Source organism: Electrona antarctica, assembly GCF_951216825.1.
Source record: "Electrona antarctica genome assembly, chromosome: 15".
Taxonomy (NCBI): domain Eukaryota; kingdom Metazoa; phylum Chordata; class Actinopteri; order Myctophiformes; family Myctophidae; genus Electrona; species Electrona antarctica.
The window spans coordinates 45,878,991-45,896,588 of record NC_136796.1 but is presented as its reverse complement, the minus strand read 5'-3'; the positions used below and the strand labels follow the sequence as shown (position 1 = coordinate 45,896,588).

The 17,598-nt window shown below is 43.8% G+C and overlaps 1 protein-coding gene across 1 annotated transcript; it reads left to right on the top strand.

Moving 5' to 3' along the window:
• Positions 1 to 1,526: 1,526 nt before the first annotated feature.
• On the top strand, positions 1,527 to 15,507 carry LOC306938915 (tetraspanin-13-like). Its single transcript, XM_079523282.1, has 6 exons — positions 1,527 to 1,632; positions 6,982 to 7,149; positions 9,756 to 9,836; positions 11,445 to 11,558; positions 13,719 to 13,829; positions 15,414 to 15,507. Exons 1-6 carry the CDS (start codon positions 1,570 to 1,572, stop codon positions 15,486 to 15,488), a joined length of 612 nt encoding a protein of 203 aa, XP_079379408.1. The 5' UTR covers positions 1,527 to 1,569; the 3' UTR covers positions 15,489 to 15,507.
• The last annotated feature ends 2,091 nt before the right edge of the window (positions 15,508 to 17,598 follow it).

Below are 17,598 nucleotides of genomic sequence, written 5' to 3'. Positions count from 1 at the left end.
TACTAGGGCATCATAATTCACAACAGTCTATACAGTTGTTTTTTGTGTGTGCTCATTCTCTGCATCTTTCTAGACTATCCTAGGTGGGGTTTTTTTTTTTACATTTTGGAATTTTTTCAAAAAATCCTACAAATGCACCACGTCTCTGCATGTCTGCGTGCGTGTGTGTACAGTTGTAATGCACGTACCTCGAGAACCTTTTGCCCCGCCGACTTCACATTCGACACACGCGTTCCACCCCCCCCCCCCCCCCCCCTGCAGTGCCCGGTATCGAGTCGGTCGGACACGCGGTTCTCCAGTGGGCCTAATCAGCCTAAATCCCCTCACCTGTGCAATTCCCAGCCTCTGCCTCAGCCAATTGATTGCCATGGCAACCCCACACCTGCAAATTGATCACTTAACCACTTCTCACTTTTCACAGTCAGTTTACAGTACACTCTTCAGACACAGGCAGACAGACAGATACAGAGATCTCCATATACAGTATGGGCACAAAAGGGACACAGACAGACAGTTAAAAAATGGGTGCTATTAAGTTCACAACGGGTATTATTATTTCCCAAGTTGCATCGTTCTCGGTCTAGTATTTTCAAATGAGGTCCTCAGTCAGACAAATAATGAGGGAATGCTATTGATTGATTGATTGATTGAAGTATTTATTAACAGTTTGCAGAATTATAGTACATTTCAAGCACAACTCAATACAAAAACTGTTGAGTGGACTGTGGACGACCCAACTTGTTTACAAGAGGATCCCCCTTGTTCAATTCATCAAAACATTTAGAGACGTACAGAAATACACTTCTATGTAGCCAAAGAACAGATCAGGAATTCATCATAAAGGAGGTAAAAAGGGAAAAGAAACATCAATTTGGGGGTCCTTAATGTCATGAAAGCGTTTGAAAACCCCTATACTGTACCAGAGAAAGATGTCTTATGGACTGTAGTATACTGAGTGAGCAGTAGGAGTATGTAACAATTAGGGTCCACTAGCCAATCAGCGGTCTAGACTGCCGAGAGAACCCTCCGTAAATGGTAAATGGTAAATGGTGCATTTATATAGCGCCTTTATCCAAGGCGCTTTACATAGATTGTGCATTACATTCACCCATTCACACACACATTCATACACCGATTGCAGCGGAAGCCATGCAAGGTACCAACCAGCACATCGGGAGCAATTTGGGGTTCAGTGTCTTGCCCAAGGACACTTCGACATGTAGACAGGAGGAGCCGGGATTCGAACCGCCGACCCATGGATCATTGGACGACCTGCTCTACCTCCTCTACCTCCTGCTCTACCTGCTCTACCTCCTGAGCCACAGCCGCCCGTCATCCGAGTCACGTGCACAGCGTCGGCCGTCCCACTCACTTCCAACCTGCTCTTTCATTTCCATTCCTTTAGGAAAGAAAACCCTAATTATTAGCTCCAGGAATATAGAATACATTTTATTTCATGATCGATCCGGTTCCATAATAGATAAGTAGAGGCTATAGCCTGATCTCCTTATTTCCGGCATTATATATTTTTTTTAATCGTCTGGATTTGTCAGAATTTTGTCAAGAAAGATGGGCTGCGCCGGTTTCACCTGCTCCAAACACTGCCTGTGTGCGCTCAACATCCTCTATGTTGTGAGTAGCCATATATTCATATCCTAAGAATAAATACCATATGGTGCTTTATAGCACCACATGGGTGGATGGTTTATTAATTATGTGTCTGTTATAGGGTTTAGCCTATACGGTATTGTTTTTGTAAACGGCACAATGCAGCCAGGTCAGCCTTTGATCAATTATTCAGAATTATTCCGTGTCAGAAATGGGTTGTGAATGATCGCATGTCCTCCTCCTGAGTCCCGCGAAGCATAAAATGTAGGTTATACAAATACAAATAAATGCCAACCCCATTTAATTTCCTTTTCCCCCGACCCGTGCATGGTTAAATACATGTTCTTGAAATCATGAAATGAGCTATTAGTCTCTATAGGCTTTCAAAATGTGCGTTATTTCCTTCCTCTGGAAGGCAGAACACCGTCCTGTTTGTGTCAGCTTTCTTTGCATATAGATTTATGATCTCATATGATTTAATAGTGGTTTGGTTTCTTATAAAGAGTGTGTATAGCTTAATTATTGGACTGTGTTGTACTTTTGTCTGCCGCCTATCACCTTAAAAATAACAAGGTTTTATGTAATAGGCAGCAGGATAATATGAAAGATAAGAAAATGCAGATTTGCTGACATTAGGGCGCATGATGCCATTTGATGACCTACTTCAGTGGTTCTCAACATGGGGTCCGCGGGCACAAACCGCGGGCACAAACACATTAGATTGGGGTCCCACTCCCATGAGATACTTAAGCCTATAAGAATTGTATCCCATAATCTAGATCAGTGGTTCCCGAAGTGGGGTCCGGAGACCCCCAGGGGTCCTTGAGGGAGTTCCAGGGGTCCCCTGCAGCTAAATGATAGTTTGGAACCAAACGGACCCTTATGGGTCTGTAACTCTGAGAGTGTAACATTTGTACACTCTCAGAGTTAAATTAACATTGATTTTACAATATAAATTGGGGGTCCCAGAGATAGAAATGCCATTAAATGGGGGTCCGTAGACTAATGCTTGTCAAACTGGGGGGTCCTTGAAATTAAACAGGTTGAGAATCACTGCTAGAGCCGTAAAAATCTTCTCTTATGGGGGTCCCTGGCATGTCTTTTTCAAATGGGGGTCCGCGGGTTCATCAGTGTCAATTTGGGGGTCCTTGACGTGAAAAAGTTTGTGAACCACTGCTCTAGATCAGGGGTTCTCAACCTTTTTGGCCGGGGACCCCCGAAAATGCTTTGGCAACGTCTCGGGACCCCCGCCCCGCCCCCTCCCGACCCCCAATATAAATTGACTGCTACAATAACCTTAAACCATTTTGGGCGGGAACCCCTTTTGGTGTTTTAAGCATTGTTATAATTTAGCTATTGAAAAATAGCAGATCTACAAGCTCATAGCGCGCCACCGAGTGGCGCGCTACGAGCTTGTAGGTCTGCTATTTTTGAAAAATCGTGAAAATTAAAAAAAATCTTTTTTTTTTTGAAAATAATTTGGGGACCCCCTAAAATAATTTGGCGACCCCCCGAGGGGTCGCGACCCACGGGTTGAGAACCCCTGCTCTAGATGATACGCATGTTCAGATATACTGCCCCATTTTTGAATGGATCACTATATCCACTTCCTTCGTTTAGCCTACTGAGGTCCCCCAGGGCTCTGTAGTGGGCACCCACCTTTTTTCCCCTCTACACTAAATATCTTTGGCGAAAGTATAGTCGATATACATTACAAGCTCACGACATTGCTATATGGCGGTGGTTTTCAAAATGATGGGGTTAAAAAAATAATAATAATAATTTAACTCCCATTTGTTTTCTTTCCAGTGCTATTGAACACCCTGTACGTCTGTGTGTATATAGTTTATATATAAACAAAATGCTTTGGACAAAACCTCTTAACTCCATTGGACCCACAAACTGTCTGCTAAAACAGCTATAACTATAGTCTAAACTAAATATAAACTAATCCATGATGACTAAAACTGAGACTAAATATACTGACAATTTCGTCAACAAATACAAACTAGACTAAAATGTTAGGAAGGGACTAGTGGACAAGAGATCCAGTATAAGTCATTTTACAATCTACATTTTACGATCTACAAGCTTGTAGATTGGCTATTTTCAGCAAGTGTAAAATCAGTCATTAAGTCGGCATCAACGCCCGCCAAAATACATTTTAGTCGACTAAATCACCTGTAGATTTAGTCGACTAAATCGCATGACATTTAGTCGACTGAAACTGGACTAACACTAAAACATTCCAGGTGACTAAAATGTGACTAAAACTTTCATTCCAAAGACTATGACTAAAACTAAAATAGAAACGTGCTGCCGAAGGCACCTTATTGCAGTCCTCTGCAGGTGTAACATTCTATATAGCTTGAGTTCCATTGAGTCACAGTATGTGTTTTATGACTGCTGGGCCTCCATATCTCAACGCAGTGACCAACGTCCACACACTGAGATACGGCTTTACTTTGAGATAACGATGAGGTGACGACAGAACACATGCTCCTTGTACACCCATTTCTGAGGGGCTGCTGTAGCCCCTCCTATAGGTTTAATGTTTATTAGCCCCTCCTATAGGTTTAATGTTTATTAGCCCCTCCTATAGGTTTAATGTTTATTAGCCCCTCCTATAGGTTTAATGTTTATTAGCCCCTCCTACAGGTTTAATGTTTATTAGCCCCAGCTCCTATATACAGGTTTAATGTTTGTGTAGCCCCTCCTATATACAGGTTTAATGTTTATTAGCCCCTCCTACAGGTTTAATGTTTATTAGCCCCAGCTCCTATATACAGGTTTAATGTTTATTGGCCCCTCTTACATGGGTTTAATGTTTGTTTAGCCCCTCCTATATACAGGTTTAATGTTTATTAGCCCCTCCTATATACAGGTTTAATGTCTGTTTAGCCCCTCCTCCTATATACAGGTTTAATGTTTATTATCCCCTCCTATATACAGGTTTGATGTTTATTAGCCCCTCCTATAATAGGTTTAATGTTTGTGTAGCCCCTCCTATATACATGTTTAGTTTGTTTAGCCCCTCCTATATACAGGTTTAATGTTTATTAGCCCCTCCTATATACAGGTTTAGAAGACAGCCATGCAACAAGGTTGTGTCAGGCTTCATACACATAAAGAACAACTGTTCTGTGCTCTGCCTGTGTTTCATGGCCGCCTCAATGCTTTTCCAATGGAAGTCACGTGGTTTGACCAAACATTTTTGTTTGATGCGGGGGAGGGGGGCAATCAAACAAAAGTGTTTGGTCAAACCATGTGACTCCCATTGGAAATGCATCGAGGCGGCCATGACACACAGAAGACACAGATTGATTGATTGATTGATTGAAATATTTATTAACAGTTTGCAGAATTACAGTACATTTCAAGCACAAACTCAATACAAAGGCTGTTAACTGTGAGTGGACGACCCAATTAAGCATTACACTTGTTTACAAGAGGGTCCACCTTGTTCAATTCATCAAAACATTTAGAGACGTACAAATAGACACTTCTATATATAGTCAAAGAACAGAACAGGAATTCATCATAAGGGAGGTAAAAAGGGAAAAGAAACATATACAGTAAGGGGGAAAAAGGGGGTGGGCGGTGGGGGGGGGGGAATTCAGATTTTACGGAGGCCAGTTTCGAATTGCAGCCGTCCGTAGGTGCCCTTTGAGAGCGGTTTTGAAGGAGTCAAGGGATTCGCATGTCTTAATGACTGTTGGTAGGGCGTTCCACATTTTGGTGGCATAGGAGCGAAAATAATTTAGTCCACAAATGTGTCTTCCGTGTGTCTTTGGTGTGAGTGAGGCCTTCGGGTTTTGTATAACATGACCCAAAAGCAGAACGCAGAACCAGCTGGATACAAACTCAGGTATTTATTATAGACCTTAATTCACAAAACAGATGAAAAAGCTAAATTAGGCTTGGGGGCTGTGTGTTGGGCTGGTCGGCAGGCAGGCAGGCAGCAGGCGTAGAACACTGGGGGAACAATTAAGGAGACGAGGAATTAGAATTATGTTGATCGCAAGCAAAAAACATAGAGGCACAGTAACTTCACCGACCGGCAACTGCATGACAAACTGGCGAGGGCTGGAGTGAAGAGCCAGGGTTTTTATCAGCTGGGCTTGATGAGGAGATGACCTCAAGGTGTAGCCTACAGCTCCACACAGGAAGTAGATAGCACATCACACGCCCACGCCAGACCATATTAGGGAAAAGGAAAAACAGAAACACAGCAGAAAAACTGCCAGTCCATAACATTCTGGGCGGGAACCCCTTTATAGAGCGCCCCTCACTTCACACAGGTGTGATTTTATTTACCTGTGTCACAGCCTGCAGGGCTATATCATGACACACATTTGACATACTTGATTTTGAATTGTCAGCAAAAACACAAACAGCTAGTCTTACTTGAAAGAAGGCGGTGATCCTGGCGGAGATCCAGGCCAGCGGATTCGACCGTTATCTCTGCATTGGAACGGCGAAATCATCCGTTCCAGGCACACAAAATGGTTAAAAAGTAGAAGAATCTGTATTAAAGCAACATGTTTCGACCTATTACGGTCTTCATCAGGGATAACAAAACACAGAGCAACAAACTCATTAGATATGGCTGGAGACAATCAAACCATCAAGTAAAGAAAGAAAGGTCTGAAAGGACCCATCATATGAAAAAAACACACTAAAAGCTTAGGCTACACCATTAAAAACAATAAATGTAATGTAATATAATATATAGCATGTATAACAGAGGACATAGGCAATAGTGATAGTAACACATGTTAATATAGAGCCCAAATTACCCTTTAAAAGCTAGTTTTGCTTATTGGATTTATTTATTTATTTAAAATTTAGTTGAGTTTCACTTTCAAACCAAGGTTTTCATTTAAAAAAAAATGATTTCAAACTGTTTTGGCCATCATCATGTTACACAGATGACAGAGCACACCTGTGCTCAGATTATCTGTCAGAATCACTGTCCTTACCCGAACCCTCCTCCCCTCTCCCTCTCTCTCTCTCTCTCTCTCTCCATCTCTCGCTCTCTCTCTCTCTCTCTCTCTCTCTCTCTCTCTCTCTCCTTCAAATATCTCTATATCTATTTTGTATCTTAATCTTTCTCTCTCTCTTCTCCTTCAACTCTCTCTCTCTCTCTCTCTCTCTCTCTCTCTTTCTCCTTCAACTCTCTCTCTCTCTCTCCCTCTCTCTTTCTCCTTCAACTCTCTCTCTCACTCTCCCCCCCTCTCTCTCTCTCTCTCTCTCTCTCTCTTTCTCCTTCAACTCTCTCTCTGCCTCTCTCTTTCTCCTTCAACTCTCTCTCTCTCTCTCCCCATCTCTCTCTCTCTCTCTCTCTCTCTCTCCCTCTCTCTCTCTCTCCAGATGGTGAGCCTGTTGATGATTGGCATCGCTGCGTGGGGGAAGTGGCTGGGCCTGGTGTCCAGTTTCCAGGTGGTGGGGGGCGTGGTGGCGGTGGGGGTGTTCCTGTTCTTCGTGGCACTGGCGGGGCTCATTGGAGCCATGAAACATCACCAGGTCCTTCTGTTCTTTGTATCCTTTTCAAACTCCCGTTCTGGACGGGAAGTCGGGAAACCCTTTTGGTGTTTTAAGCACATTAGCTATTGAAAAATAGCAGATCTACAAGCTCGTAGCGCGGCACCGAGTGCCGCGCTACAAGCTTGTAGATCTGCTATTTTTTGAAAAATCGTGAAAATGTGGCGCAAATCTTTGAATATATATTCTTTCAGAGCGAACGTTTTTTAACTCATATCTTTGCTTCTGGGGGAGGGTCCCTGGAACAACATATTTTCAGATGGGGGGTCGGAGGCCAATTACAGCTATAGTTCCAGCCGCTCCTCGACATGAAATAGAGAATACACTGATAACCATCAGAGAACCACTGACACATAGAAACATGGGGGTTTTTCAGAAAACTGTCAGGATTTAGAAGACATTTTGTAGTCCCTCGGGTCTAAATGGGTATACAGAACGTCCTGTGGTTGCTGCATGGACATCTGGCCGACTCCGCTGCGGTACAACGTCGTGTTCATTTAAAAGCCATGCATTGCAGAGGTCACCAAGATGTCAGTTTGATGGAATCCAATCCAATGTCTGTGGCAATTGTGTGTGTGTGCATGTGCATGTGCATATGCGTGCGTGCGTGCGTGCGTGCGTGCGTGCGACTAAGCAGTATTTATTGTAACATTACTGACTGGTCATTTTGTATGTCCGTGGCAAAAGTAACATTTTGGTGTAAATAATTTCCATCCCAAGTGGACATGATGATGACTTAATGGGACCAAATGGACCCGTGCTCTTGGGACTTAAATGAACACTATAAGGATTTATAGACTTAATTTACAGGCTCAAGATAATCTGGTGGTGAAATGGAAGTATACTGTAGAATCCCTAAAACGATCCCTAATCCCTAAAACGAAAGAAAGCAGCAAATTCAAAGAAAATAACACTCATCTCTTACTAAAACATGAACCTTGGTTGAAAAAAACTAAAGTTGTCCTTTAACTTTAACGCATGCGTTCGCCAACCTTAATCCGGTGGTTTTCCGCATGTCGACGGACCAATGACTGGTTGGAAAAGCGTATACGGACCCCATCTACAACATCTTATAAAAGGTTTTAATTTATACTATGTAGGACAACCCCCGTGAGCCCTGTGAGTTTTTCTTGACTCATTGGCGTCATTTGGACCGTCTCTAAGGCTGCGAGCGTCACACTAACTGTACCTCCTGACATTTCACCGTTGTCATGGATACAAGGACGCCTGTCAGAGAGCCATTGTATTGAGCTCTGAATGCCTGCTGGAGCTATGAGCCTTGAGCCACAGCTTCCACGGTTTATATAAACTAGTAAATAACCATCTGGTCGTTTTATTGTCTCCACCAGGCCGAAGGCATGGGGAGAGAGTATGTTTTCAACTCAGCCTCATGGTGGCGCTATAACTGGCCGAAAAGTGTTTTTACCTCTAACTGCACGGATCTGTGGATAACTTTGTATGCCAACTCCCTAGAGGCCAAGGAAAAACCTTTGCCTGGAATTTTTCATATCTGCTCTTTATAGCGCCACCAGGAGGTCGACATATGTAAAACACATTTATCCAAATTTCACGCAAATCGGTACACATGCTCTCCATAGTCATGTGATCACGACGGGTTTGATTTCTCATAATCCACCCTCATTGGCTACAATTGGCTTCTAAACTTTTCAGGAGTAGCCCGCTTTGTACCCGTTTTGTACAAATCGCCACAACTGCTCAACGCAGGGTCCGATTGTGGTGAAACTGCATGCATATTCCCATTACACACACACACACGCGCGCGCGACACGTTTATATTGCTCCTAAACATTTTGCCAAACATCACACACACACTCCTATCCTCCTGGTGGAGACCTGTGCCCAGAAGGGCACTTTTTCTAGTTCCTTTTGTTTTCTGAGGTGGAAACTCCATGTGCGTTATCCATTCATGCGTGCATGTTTGTGGAATAAGATATGCAAGACCAACCATGCAGGCCAGCATCATATTTCACTTTGTGTAGTAGTCAGCCGTCTGCAGCCGTTTCCAACAGGTATAGGTCCAATATGCTTGTGAGTCAAGTCGTACTCTTTGTGAGTGAGTCCATCCATCTTCAACCGCTTATCCGTAGTCGGGTCGCGGGGGCAACAGCTCCACCAGAGTGTTCCAGACGTCCCTCTCCAGAGCAACATTAGTGACTTCCTCCAAGGCCAGTGAGTCGATGTGTTTCCTCCAACTGCGCCTTGGTCTGCCCCCGGGGGGGTCTCCTCCCAGTGGGACGTGCCTCGAGGACCTCCCTATAGGGAGACGCCCGAGGGGCATCCTAACCAGATGCCCTGAACCACCTAAGCTGGCTCCTTGCCAGGCGAAGGAGCAGCGACTCTACTCCGAGTCTCTCTCTCGCGTGACTGAACTTCTCACCCTATCTCTAAGGGAGATGCCAGCCACACGTATTTCGGCCGCTTGTATTCGTGACCTTATTCTTTCGGTCATGACCCACACTTCATGACCACAGGTGAGAGTAGGAACGAAGATTGCTCGGTAGACAGAGAGCTGAGTCCGTGAGTGAGTCTGTGTTTAATAATGTTTGAATTGCTGTTGTTCATTCCTTGACCATGAAACTCAGTACATGATCATTCTGTTCATGATATTCTTTGTGCAGTTCTCCCTCTCCCTCGCCTGTTTGGCAATCAACAAAGAACAGCAGGTACTATTATCATTATTATTATTATCATTATTATTATTATTTAATAATCATTTATATTCCACTGCACAACGCACATCACACTGAAAAAACAAGCTCACAACGTGACGCATTGATCTGCTATTTTATGCATGGGACACCAAAGTATTCAGGCTTAGTGAACCATTTACTTTATGGGAGACCCCCTTCCCCAAAAAAAGAAAAAAGAATAAGAAACAATAAAACCCAATCCAAGAAAAAGTTGTGGAAAGTTGTGGAAAGAGTAGCTGGAGCGCTCCTTTAACCACAGATGGAAAACAAAGGCTTTATTTGATAAGGGACAGGAAGTGACATTTTGACTTCCTTGCAGGAAGAGGTACTGTTGATCTATTCCACTTCTCTTTCCACAAATTAGTCCAAACCCTAAGCGTTTGTTCTTGGATAGATTTGGTATTCTTTTGCATTTTGCCATATTGTTCTTTAGCAGTGTTTCACATTTTCTGGGTAAAAATTACAAGTTTGAATTGTTTTCAAAATTATATATAAAGAAAAACCTATGAAATAGTGAACACTTTGCATTTGAGCGTGGTGATCTACAAGCTCACAACACATTGCATTGCCATAAGTTACGTGAGCTTAGCTATTTTCACTGTTACAAAATACATGAATACATAATGCTTAATTCATAATTTGTTTTGTAATGTTGGTCCCAGCAAGACACCAGATTTCTCTTTTGGGTTCCCGAGCTAAACGGTTTGGGAAACAATGCTTGAGCACCATATCCCACTTTATAGCTACGCAAAGGAACCCTTTTTACTATGAGATGACAGACCAACAGCATGAATAATACATACATCAGCCTGTAATGAATTGGACCAGTTGGTTGCTGTCAAAATTGAATTGCTTGGATTATGTTGGTCGATTAGCTCTACCGCTAATGACTGGGATAATAATATTGAAGATCAGCTTTCAGGAGTTCATTTGTCTGGTGGGTTTTGTGCGTGTCTATCAAGGGGCGCCCGTAGATTAATGGATTAGAGAGGCCATCTGGGAGAGAGCACCTTTAGAAGCTAGCTGTGTAACTCTCGCCTCTCAACCCTGTCAGGCGGAAACCTTGCATGTCCAAAATTGTCACTTTTCAGGAGTAATAGAAGATTGTTCCATTGGATCCAATTGATGGCCCCTATACTAGATATTCAGAAATGGTCGGGGAGGAGTCGGCGAGCGCTTTTATCGTCGAGCAAAAGCCCGATCTTGCGTCAGATCGGGCCGGGTGTTTTGTCCCCGACAGCATAATCGGAGCAAATATCAGGCGGTGTGTAAGATGCCATTAGTAAACAAGCTAATAACAAGTTAATATATTTCATTGGCTCAATATTCATACAATTCACAGACACACTTAGCCACTTTCACATTCACTTGATGACATTTTCAAAAGTAGCCGATTTTGCTACAATACTTTTGTTTAATAATGTATGAAGAAGTAGGGCATTCATTTACGAAGAAACATAAAAAGTTGAAATATGGATATACGCGGTTTCTACCCCACAGCCACAGCCCTTCCTACAGGCCGACGAAGCAGCCGGGCTATTTCTGTTTTGTTTTGTTACTGTATATCTTGTTGTTTTGCAGGAGGAGCTACTGGAGGTTGGCTGGAACAACTCCAAGTCCACGCAGGGCGACGTGGAGAAGAGCCTCAACTGCTGCGGTTTCAAACAAGTGGACCTCAACGTGACCTGTGAGGCTGTACGTTATAGCCATCACATACTGTATAGACCAGGGGGTGGGGCCTGTGAGGCTGTACGTTATAGCAATCACATACTGTATAGGCCAGGGGGCGGGACCTGTGAGGCTGTACGTTATAGCAATCACATACTGTATAGACCAGGGGGTGGGGCCTGTGAGGCTGTACGTTATAGCCATCACATACTGTATAGGCCAGGGGGCGGGACCTGTGAGGCTGTACGTTATAGCAATCACATACTGTATAGGCCAGGGGGCGGGACCTGTGAGGCTGTACGTTATAGCAATCACATACTGTATAGGCCAGGGGGCGGGACCTGTGAGGCTGTACGTTATAGCAATCACATACTGTATAGGCCAGGGGGCGGGACCTGTGAGGCTGTACGTTATAGCAATCACATACTGTATAGACCAGGGGGCGGGACCTGTGAGGCTGTACGTTATAGCAATCACATACTGTATAGACCAGGGGGCGGGGCCTGTGAGGCTGTACGTTATAGCAATCACATACTGTATAGGCCAGGGGGTGGGGCCTGTGAGGCTGTACGTTATAGCAATCACATACTGTATAGACCAGGGGGTGGGGCCTGTGAGGCTGTACGTTATAGCAATCACATACTGTATAGGCCAGGGGGCGGGGCCTGTGAGGCTGTACGTTATAGCAATCACATACTGTATAGACCAGGGGGTGGGGCCTGTGAGGCTGTACGTTATAGCAATCACATACTGTATAGACCAGGGGGTGGGGCCTGTGAGGCTGTACGTTATAGCAATCACATACTGTATAGGCCAGGGGGTGGGGCCTGTGAGGCTGTACGTTATAGCAATCACATACTGTATAGACCAGGGGGTGGGGCCTGTGAGGCTGTACGTTATAGCCATGGCATACTGTAGGCTAGGGCATTAAGCAACTAGTCGACTAGTAGATCCACTAGTCGACCTTGTTGGTACTAGTTGACTACAGTAGTTGATAAAAAAATATATAGGCCTCAAGATCAGGTAGATTATAGTCACCATGTACAAATATTTATTTCCAAAAAAAGAAAAAAAGTTTATTTTTTTAATTTATTTTATTTTTTACATAATAGGTAGTTAAACAACTAGTCGACTAGTAAACTAGGCAACTAGTAAACTACTGCCCTACTGTAGGCCAGGGGTGGGACCTGTGAGGCTGTACGTTATAGCAATAGCATACTGTAGTGTGGGCTCTCAGGCCATCTCTCAAAATAGCAGATCTACAAGCTCACAACGTGTCGCGCTGTGACGCGTTGAGAGCTTGTAGATCAGCTATTTTCGGGGCGCAACCCAGCAGTCTTTAGCTAGTGGAGATGCGGTGTTACTAAGGGCCGATTCATACTCCTATTTTAGAGACGAATAAAAGTCGGTTCGGCGCTGTAGAGCCTACAATGTGACGTCATTTGAGGTTCGGTGGGGCGGGTACCGTCCTAAAGTCGGCTCTTCGGTGCTACTGAAAATTTCTGACGAGCCGAAATCATTTCGGCACTACAGCACCGAAACAGTGGTAAAATAGGAGTATGAATCGGCCCTTACTTACTTACTTACTTACGCCTACTGCCCCTTCTAGGGCATAGGCCGTCAACAAGCGATCTCCAGGCATCTCTGTCTTGAGCTGTTCTCTCCAGTTGGTTGAGATGCGGTGTACGACATGGATTTCTAAACAAATTTGTTCAACGCAAAATACTGCGTTCAAGTTCAGGAGACTTCGGGGGAAAAAAGTAATTCTCCTGAATGCTGCCTTTCGGTATAATGGAATGGAAAGCAGTGGCAGTTAAGGACATAGTTTGGAAGGGACTAGTGGACAAGAGTTCCAGTGTAAGTCATTTTACAATTTGTTGCATGCTGAAAATAGCCGATCTACAAGCTCACAACGCGACGCGCTGTGAGCTTGTAGATCGGCTATTTTCAGCAAGTGTAATAACAGCCATTACGACGGCATCAAGGCCCGCCAAAATAATTTTTTTCGTAGACTCAAATCTTATGATATTTAGTCAACTAAAACTAGACTAACACTAAAACATTCCAGGTGACTAAAATGTGTGACTAAAACTAAAATCTATTCAAGGGACTACGACTACGACTAAAACTAAAATAGAAATTTGCCGCCAAAAACAACAGTGCTTCTCTGACTGTGTCCCGCTGCAGGCCTGCTTCCCCAACAACTCCTGTTTGCCGTGTGCTGATCAGATCCAACACAGCGCTGGGGAGGTGCTCCGCGTGGTGGGAGGGATCGGACTGTTCTTCAGCTTCACAGAGGTGAGACCTTAGAACAGGGCTGGGTAACTTTGACGATGTCATTTCCACACTCACTCCCTAGGGCCATATATTACTGTCGTAGCAAAAATAGCCGATCCAGGCACAAGCTCTGTAGATCGGCAATTTTTGCTATATTCTATCTCTTTAATCTATTTTTGAATTGGAATCCTGAAAATTTACATTTTTATGTAATTTCAAATGCCTTTAATTATACTTGTGTTGAGCAATGAGCTACTAATTTAGACTGAAGTAATTAAAGCGGGTCATGTTTGCATGTTGTGGAATTGTAACAGCTGAAACCAATAGGCCTATCAGTATTCTGACCTGAGGGCCACACTAAGTGAAGGCGGGGGCCGCATGTGTGTGTGTGTGTGTGTGTGTGTGTGTGTGTGTGTGTGTGTGTGTGTGTGTGTGTGTGTGTGTGTGTGTGTGTGTGTGTGTGTGTGTGTGTGTGTGTGTGTGTGTGTGTTTGCGTGTGTGTGTGTGTGTGTGTGTGTGTGTGTGTGTGTGTGTGTGTGTGTGTGCGTGCGTGCGTGCGCGCGCGTGCGTGCGTGCGTGCGTGCGTGCGTGCGTGCGTGCGTGCGTGCGTGCGTGCGTGCGTGCGTGCGTGCGTGCGTGCGTGAAACGAAAAACACTCCTTGGCCTAAAAACGGCCATAGCCGTCATCACAAATGTGATGAGGTCAGCAATGACACAAATAAAAAGTATGTCATGACATCACAGGTTAATCTCTATTCCTTGAGCTTTTGGGCCTGTGGCTCCCCGGCTATAAAGCTTATGAAGCCGCGATGTCGCGGCTTTGGCAGACAACGGGTCTCGATTACAAAGACGCAATATCGTGGCTTCGGCAGTTAAAGATTATGTATGTATTTATATATATATATTTTGTATTTATGTATAATCGTATCAGTCCTGAGAAATCAGTACAGAAACGTTGTATTTCCCCCCCAAAAAAGGCTTATTTTTTTTGCACCATGAAGACAGTGAGCAGGAGTTTTTTCTGCTATGTTTTTGGGCATAGTTTGGACACATACAGTATGTCACTTTTTAGGTGTGCAAAAGGCTTCTTTCTCATCTTTAAAACAATGTTTTACATGAAAAGCATTCACCTTCAGGGACGTGCACAGAGTGTCAGAGAGGCGGGGGCTGAAATCCCGTAAGAGGGCACTTTTGGACAAAAATAGCGAAAATAGCTGATCTACAAGCTCTGCGACACGTTGTGAGCTTGCAGATCAGCTATTTTCGGGGCGCAACCCAGCACTCTTTCGCTAGTGGAGATGTACGGTGTACGACATGGATTTCTAAACAAATTAGTTCAACGCAAAATGCTGCATGCGTTCAAGTTCAGGAGACTTCCGAAAAAAAAGCAATTCTCCTGAATGCTGCCTTCCGGCATGGCATAGAAAGGAGAGGAGCGGCATTTGCATTTCTTTCACCATGTAGTAAACGCTGCATTCGTGGTCTGGAGAGGGCAGTAGTTTTACAGGCGGGTAAAAGGGCAGGGGCTGAAGCCCCCTTTGACGTCAATGTGTGCACGTCCCTGTTCACCTTGCTGCCATGTGTATGTCTGTTGTATGGTTTCAGATGTTGGGAGTGTGGTTCACATACCGCTACAGGAACCAGAAGGACCCCCGGGCCAACCCCAGCGCATTCTTATGAGCGGCTCGTTATGGGCGAACCCTTTGCACCTGGCATGCACCGTGACCTCACCCTATAGCGGACTTCGTACAGCACGTACGGGCCTCAACTGTAAATACAAGAGTGACTTGTGTGTTTTCACAAAACTCGCGTGCGGTGTTACATAATGTGAGATATGCTTGGTTTTTTTCCCCAAGAGTGTGGTATGTTTAAAGGTGTAGTGAAATGAAAAATATGTTTTTTCACACTTTTAGACCATATCCGTGGTCATCATATGGGCATACCTAACAATGGATGCCAAAAGAAATGGGCAAATTCTCATTTTTGTGTGTTTTTATATCAAAAGTCCATAAAAATATTTTTTTAATTACTTCCTGAAAACGAAAACGTGCTGCGTGATGACGTGTCGAGGCCCACATCAATAAAAGCCAATGAAAATGAAGCTCACCAGTTTGATTCCCATTGCTTCATTGTCCTCCTCCAACACAGCTGGTTTTGATTAAAGAACTACTCTGTTTTTAATCTCATTCAAGATGACATCCAGACAGTGTATTACTCGTTTTAAACTTCATCACGCTAAAATATGTACATAGCTTGTGTATAGGTTAGAAATAATCCCCTGGCTTGGCCCCACACGTCTCTCTGTCACTTTGTTTACAAACGTGAGAGGAAGTTACGGACTTGGAGGCCCCATAGCCTGGAGGGATGCGACGCTCTGATTGGTTCCGAAACTTCAGAGCGAGCCAGTGTTTCAAGCTGAAACTTCAAAATAAAAGGCCCACCATTTCCGTTTCACTACACCTTTAAGAAAAAAAGAAAGAAAATAGACAAAAATATAAAACTGCTGTGTCTGTGGAGAGCAGCGTTGCATGAGCCTGTTGATGTGGGCGTGGCATGTGTGACTTGACCACACGGTAAACTCCTCAGTGTTCATTTAAAGCTATATTCAGTGATTTCACTTTCAAATTCAAATATCACCTCTTTTTTTGTTTTGTTGTGATAATCCTCCCTACTATGGAGTGTGCTGACCATATAAGGAGTTCCTCCCTGTCCCCAGTTAACACCTGGGGGTCAAAAAAAACGTAGGTTTAGTTTTTGGCCAGGTGGCCCAGCCTTCATCCAATCAGGATAGAGAGGGGCCTTCCGTCCAAATCAGGATCGAGCGGGGGCAGGCCTTGGTGTGTGTGCTGTTGGCCTGTCGCGTGTGTCCCCCCCCCCCCCCCCCCACTGTAGTGCTATCTTGTTACCGGGGCGGACCGGGTTTTTTTTCCCAAATCACCCAGATCACTGAATGCTCCTTTAAAGACTATATTGACATTTTTATCAATATGATAAAAAATAAAATAATATATCCACACAGGTTTTTTTTAAAAAGTATTGTGTCCCTCCCTGCCCCTGAAAAAATATTCATGTTAATAATTTTTATTTTTATTTTTTTTGATTAATGTAAATTGTAAATTAAAATGTAAATTAATTAATGTTTTGTTTACCTCTGTAAACTGTGTGCATGTGGGTACGGTACTTTTTGCCCCAAACGTATTGTTGGCCGTTGCAGTGTTGCGAAATACAAGATTGCTGCCTTAACGACAGACAGGGAAACAGGACCACTTCACCACTTTTCAACTTATCTTTATATAATAGGTCCTCACTATTAATCCTGATAAAATGACACCATTTCTTTCTACTCAGTCTGTGTCTCATTGGAGGATTGTGGGCAGTTTAGAAACCCGTCCACCAGTGATATCATCATTAGGCAGAAAACAGAACACAAAAATGTTTTTATTATCGCGAGAACGACGGCTTCCATGTTCGCATTGCAACTTTTCAGGACTCGAAAGCCTGCAGTTTCTATTAGCTTGGATTCCCCATCGATGATGTCACTGGAGGACAGGTTTCTGAACTGCCCACAGCCCTCCTATGAGACACAGACTGAGTAGAACAAAATTGCGCCATTTTTTTCATGATTATTAGTGAGGACTAATATATGAAGATAGGTTGAAAAGTGGTGAAGTGGTCCTTTAATAACTTTTTTTGCAGAAGGTGTGGCAAAAGTGCAACATTTAGTGGCCGAATATTGTCTATTTTGCTCCTTTAACTCTGAGAGTGTACAAATGTAACCAAATGGACCCGT